The following is a 6,000-nucleotide window of genomic DNA, read 5'->3' on the forward strand; positions in this document are numbered from 1 at the left end:
TCCAACCTTCTTAAAGCAGTTTACACAACATTAGTTTTTTTAAACAATTTTATTAGAGAAGTAATTAATGGCCATAATCAGGATTGGCCCCTATACAAGCAAATAACGTATAATTAAAGACATTAATGTATTTCAGCATTATAGCACCCTTTTGAAGGCAGGTGTTATTCTAGGGAAACTGAGTTGAGGTGAAGTTACTTGTAAAGATCACACTGCACATCTATAGCAGAGATACGAGTACAATGATATCATACCAATGACAATTAGACCTGCGTTTTCAAAATAACCTTCAAAAATTTCTTGAGTTTGTTCACCTTTTTAACTTATGAGATTCATGCTCCATGAAGATCCACTTTTGTTTTACTTATTTTTGTCAAAAGCACTGCTTTCATCACGACCTATTAAAAATAAAGGCTCTGACCCCACCCCCTCACAGAAAAACCTGAGAGGATTTATGTTCTGCCCACTGCTGACATCAGTACTATTTACATGGCAAGTGGATGGATACAAATAGCATTCTGTTCTCTCTTCTTATATACATTTGTTTGGTTAAGCTTCTACACAGCTGCCTCTCATCATTGACACGGTGTCCTACAGTTGACTTCAATCAACTAACACCTATTTAAACATGACTTGTTCTTGCCTATGCTATGCACCAAATCAAGTTTAACATATTAGTCAAACTATTTTAGAACACAATGCTTTTCCTTAACGGAAGACATAGCCAGAGTTTTCAAAGAGGAGAATGGGGCCGGGGCGGGGCGGGGGGCAAAGACACAGACCAGCTCAGACTGCAAACCTGAAATTAACATGAACACGGATTTGGTGATGTCACTATTTCACAGAAAACAAAATTATACAAACTGCTGAGGCCAAATAGGAGCGTGAGGAATACCTGTATAGTTTCCATCATTTCTATGGTGATAATGTCTTTCTCTATCAGATGCTCCAGCAACTCCTTCAACACCAGCTGCTTTGCCAGTGACACCCGGTTCTTCTTTAGCACCTCTTGGTGACATTGTCGCATGCCACATGAACCCAGCATCCTGATAGATAAGAAGAGGGGAAAGAAAACACACAAGCCCCAACATAAGGGTCACCAGTTCTCCCCACACAGCATGGGGGGAGGACAGCATTAACAAACCTAGAAAGAACACCCTCATCCATCCAGCTGGCAGCCAGATGTCCCACCCCACCATATCCCATCACTGGGCAGGGGCAACTAGCTGGGTATGATTTCACCTCCTGATACGTTACCACCCAGGCACTGGTATATCCCAGCTAACTCCTGGCATCCTGCCTCGATGTCCCCAGGATGTCTCCTCCCTACCCCACAGGGTGCTACAGGCTGCCCCTCACCTCCCCTGCCCCAGCCACCCCAGGGAGCTCTGCTCCCATACGTGGGCTGGCATCGCTCTCCCTAGGCTGGGCGGGGCTATGGGGCACTGGCTGCCAGGGAGGGGCATGGCCCCTGCTCACCCCGGGCACATTGGCCCTGCCGCACCCGGCTACTAGCCAGGCTGCCTCTGCTCCCCCGCCCAGGCCTGCTGCACGGGGTAGCGCAGGCCCTGCCCCTGGGCCCCTCGCTGCCGCTGTTCCCGCCGGGGGTCACTCACTGACTGTTCTCGCCCCTCCCCCCTAAGGGGCGCAGAAGCTGCTCCACTTCCGTCCCCTCGTGCCGGGTCTTCTGCACGGATCACTCACCTGCTCGGCGCGCGCTTCCTCCCAGCACCCGGCGCGCGCCCGCCTCTCTGCGCCGCGGATTCAAACAAGGCACCCGCGCCTCAGCATCACGTGGGCCAGGCTCCTGTACAGGAACAGCTCCCTCCGAGAGAGCCTCAACGGCCCCTGCACCTAAACCTTGGGCACCGTCCATATGCGCATGCGTATCCCCCTCCCCCCGTGGATGCGCATAGGTCGTGCAGTCGGGGGATTTTCAGCCTTGTGGAGTTTATGCGCATGCGCTTAGGTTCCTTCACTGAAGGAGAGGGGCGGGGTCTGGGCGAGCAGGGCGCGAGTGCCGGGTCGGGACAGTTGGGGGGGGACCCGCGAGCCCCATTGGTGGTTGCTGCCACGTGGCAGGGCAGCCCGACCCCTAGCCCGGCAGCGATAGGGTTACATGGGGCCGGGCCCGCCCGACTTGCGGTGCGCTGCCCTCTTGGGCCGCCGGCTCCTCGCCACCCCTGGTCGCTCCTCTCGGGGCGGGGGTCGGTACCACCGTGTTGTGCAATGGAGGCGTGAGAGCATCACCGTACTTGGCGGGGGGGGGGGTGACGTCATTCAAAGTTGGTGAATAATTACCACGGACCTCAACCTTTTTTCCTTGGACACTTGTCCCCACTTGCAGACACGTTGCCAACTCCAAGTCTCAGGCCAGCTCTCCTCTCCATGGCCCACTCACTTGGAAGGGGGGGGGGGTGCTTCCCAAATATCTAATTGGATATCGTGGGGCCCCGCCCCCACCCTATCTCTTCTCTCGAGGTCCCTCCCCCTGCTCACTCTTTTCTCCTCCCAGCCCTGTGGCTCCTTGTTCCCTGCTCTTCTGTCCCTCCCCCTTCTGGGTTACTGGATCTTCTCCATCTTCCCCACCACCACCACCACCACCAGTTGGGGGCCCTCTGCTCTGGAGCTGGGATGTGAGCTTCAGCCCCTAATGTGGAACCTTTCAGCCCATGAGATGCTGACACCCTTCCCCTCCTTTCCCAGTCTTGGTAACAGGACACAGTCCCCTTTTGACCAGGCTTTCCAGTTGAAAAGGAGGCACCTGGCAGCCATAAAATGCACCCACCTTCCCCTGGGCAGCCAGGCACATGGGAGCTCCACCCTGCCACTCCCTCCATTCTGCTTTGCTCCTGTAGTTTGGCCAGGGCTGCCAACTTGCATGATATTATCAGCAGTCTTGAGATAGTTGTTGCTTTTCTGAAAGCCTCAGTTTCTGGAGTCCTGGGATTATGGAACAGTCTCAGCTTTCATTTGAAAAAAAAGTTTTAGTCTTCCTGGTTGCAGAGAAAAACTTGAAATTGTGTCCCAAAAAGACTATGACACCAGAAGACAAATAGAAAGAACCCAGAGTCATTTTTTAAAATAGCTCATTTTTAACCCAATATTTTTTTAGCCTGACTCATGATTTTCGATGGTTGTGGTTGGCGATTTTTTTTTTTTTGGTGGTATATATATTACTCTTGTGCCAGCATTGGTGCTTAGGGTGGAAAGTAGTCGCTTCTGTTCTACTCTTACATTTACTGCTGCTTCTGTCTGCTCTGTGGTGCTGACAACAATTATTCTGTCCTCACTGGTACAGGTTTTTCTTAATGTTTATCTTGGACATCCTCATTTCCTCACACCAAGTGGTTCCCACTTGGTGGCTTCATGTGAGAGTCTGTGTGTACTTGCTCTAAATGTGTCTGGCACTTCTGATTCTGACGAAGATTTTTCAAATCTATTTGTTGGTGAAAGTCTCTCCAGCCAATGCCCAAAATCTTTCACAGGCACTTATTTTTCAACGTGTCTAGTTTTCTGTCTGTTGTTTTGGTAGATCTCCAGCTCTCATAGCCATATGTTAGCACTGAGATTATGTTCAAGCTGACAATTCTCAATTTTGTTCTGGTATTGTGTATCTTTTTGATTTCCATGTTTTGTCAAGTTTAGCAAATGCTGTGGATGCCTTTTCTATCTTTGGTGTCCCTTTCTTCTTGAGGTGGCCATTGACTAATAGGGTATGTGAACAGTTATCAAGAAAGTATATTTTTGCCTTCTAATATGATGATGTTGCCTGATGTCAGGGTTTCAAGGAGTTTCTTTTAGCATAACTGATTCTGAGCCCTGTTTGGCCACCTGTTTTTACCAAGTTGTCTTAATTTTTAGCTTTTTGGAAGGTATCACTCAGAAGCACAATATTGTCAGCAAAGTTCTAAGGCATTTGCCATCTATCCATGCTATACCAGAGTTTATGGTGCTCGTACACTTCTTCATTATCCAGTCTATGGCAATGCCAAACAACAGTAGATTTATCAGTTATTGAGATAATGGCATAGACAGTACACTTACAAAGTTTGTGGATGATACCAAGCTCGGAGGGGTTGCAAGTGCTTTGGAGGATAGGATTATAATTCAAAATGATCTGGACAAACTGGAGAAATGGTCTGAAGTAAATAGGATGATATTCAATAAGGACAAATGCAAAGTACTCCATTTAGGAAGGAAAAATCAGTTGTACACATACAGAATGGGAAATGACTGCCTAGGAAGGAGTACTGCAGGGAGAGAGTACTGTGGGGGTTATAGTGGACCACAAGTTAAATATGAGTCAACAGTGTAATACTGTTGCAAAAAAAAGCGAACATCATTCTGGGATGTATTAGCATGAGTGTTGTAAGCAAGACATAAGAAGTAATTCTTCCGCTATACTCCGTGCTGATAAGGCCTCAACTGGAGTATTGTGCCCAGGTCTGGGAGCCACATTTCAGGAAGTGTGGACAAATTGAAGAAAGTCCAGAGAAGAGCAACAAAAATGATTAAAGGTCTAGAACAGAGGTTCTCAAACTGTAGTCCACGGATAGTTCCCTCTAAGGTGCACGCCTGGGCGGCCGCACACAAGAGTATGAAGGACCATCCACCTAAATTAGTGGAGCCATGCAGGCATGGCTCCACTAATTAGGTGCCTGGACCTTGGAGAAAACCCACATGTATGGTGAAGTAGTGGCCTTGGGGGGACTAGATGAGGTGGGGTGGGAGGGATTTGGAACGTTCAGGGCTGCAGCAGCCAGAGAAAGAGGTGACTTTCCCCAGCTCCAGGGCTCCGGCTGCCAGGGAGATACGGCCCTCCATCCCAGCTCCAACTCGGTGGCTGCCGTGGCAGGAGAGACCCCTCCTCCTTCCCAGCCCCAGCTTGGGGGCTGCCACGGTGGAGGATAGATGGGGAGACCCCCCCTCCTTCCCAGCCCCAGCTCGGGGGCTGCTGCAATGGGGCAGAGAGGGCACATCCATCACATTAGAAAGGTAAGACTACTGATATTAAAATGAGTTGTGTGCTTTTATTTGTAGAACAAAAAAAGTTAATTGTTAAGTTTTTTGTATATAGCACTTCTATCCAAAGCACTTTATAATAGTTAGCTAACGGTACAAGCAACATTTGGAAAGATCATTAAGTGGTCTGCCGAGACCCTCAGCAATTTTCAAGTGGTCCTTGAAAAAATAAGTTTGAGAACCATTGGTCTAGAAAACATGCCATATGAAGGAAGATTGAAAAAATTGGGTTTGTTTAGCCTGGAAAAGAGAAGACTGGGAGGGGACATAATAGCTTTCAAGTACATAAAAGGTTATTACATGGAGGAAGGAGAAAAATTGTTCTCATTAACCTCTGAGGATAGGACAAGAAGCAATGGGCTTAAACTGCAGCAAGAACGGTTTAGATTGGACATTAGGAAAAACTTCCTAACTGTCGGAGTGGCTAAGCACTGGGATAAATTGCCTAGGAAGGTTGTAGAATCTCCATCATTGGGGATTTTTAAGAGCAGGTTGGACAAACACCTCTCAGGAATGGTTGAGATAATATTTAGTCCTGCCATGAGTGCAGGGGACTGGACTAGATGACCTCTTGAGGTCCCTTCCAGTTCTATGATTCTATGATATCCAGTCTCCTTTTGGATCTTGGGCACAATGACTGCCAGTGACAGAGTTCCACAATCCAAAAAAGTATTGCTTTATTGCGTGAAATTTCACACCTTTTAATGTAATTGACTTTCTCTTTGTTCTTTTGTTAGGAGACAGGAGAACCAGAAGTACTTGCTCTATCTTTTGCAGACCAGTCACTGCAGACTTTTACCATATGCCCCTTTGTCTCATTTTTTAAGGAAGCAGTTCTAGTCTTTTCATACAAGAGTTTTTCCAGGCCCTTAATCATTCTCCCTCCCTGGACCCCAGCAGCACCCCCCAAGCCCAGACACTCACACCTTCTACCCCCCAGAATCTAGAGGGAGAAATAGAATCATAGACTGTCAG

The 6,000-nt window shown here is 48.1% G+C and overlaps 1 protein-coding gene across 3 annotated transcripts in view; it reads right to left on the reverse strand.

Moving 5' to 3' along the window:
• The window catches only part of CASP2 (caspase 2), a 33,845-nt gene extending 31,882 nt beyond the window's left edge, over positions 1-1,963 (reverse strand). Inside the window, exons 1-2 of one of the 3 annotated variants that reach the window (XM_050944182.1) lie at positions 1,705-1,948; positions 896-1,046 (exon numbers count right to left, since the gene is read on the reverse strand). In XM_050944182.1, the coding sequence (XP_050800139.1) occupies positions 896-1,045 (150 nt within the window). In that variant the 5' untranslated portion in view covers position 1,046; positions 1,705-1,948. Of the gene's footprint in view, positions 1-895; positions 1,047-1,704 lie in introns of those variants that run through there. The other 2 variants (XM_050944191.1, XM_050944200.1) reach the window with 2 other exon arrangements.
• Positions 1,964-6,000: the final 4,037 nt, after the last annotated feature.

This window comes from Gopherus flavomarginatus, chromosome 1 (assembly GCF_025201925.1).
Source record: "Gopherus flavomarginatus isolate rGopFla2 chromosome 1, rGopFla2.mat.asm, whole genome shotgun sequence".
In the NCBI taxonomy this organism is placed as follows: Eukaryota; Metazoa; Chordata; order Testudines; family Testudinidae; genus Gopherus; species Gopherus flavomarginatus.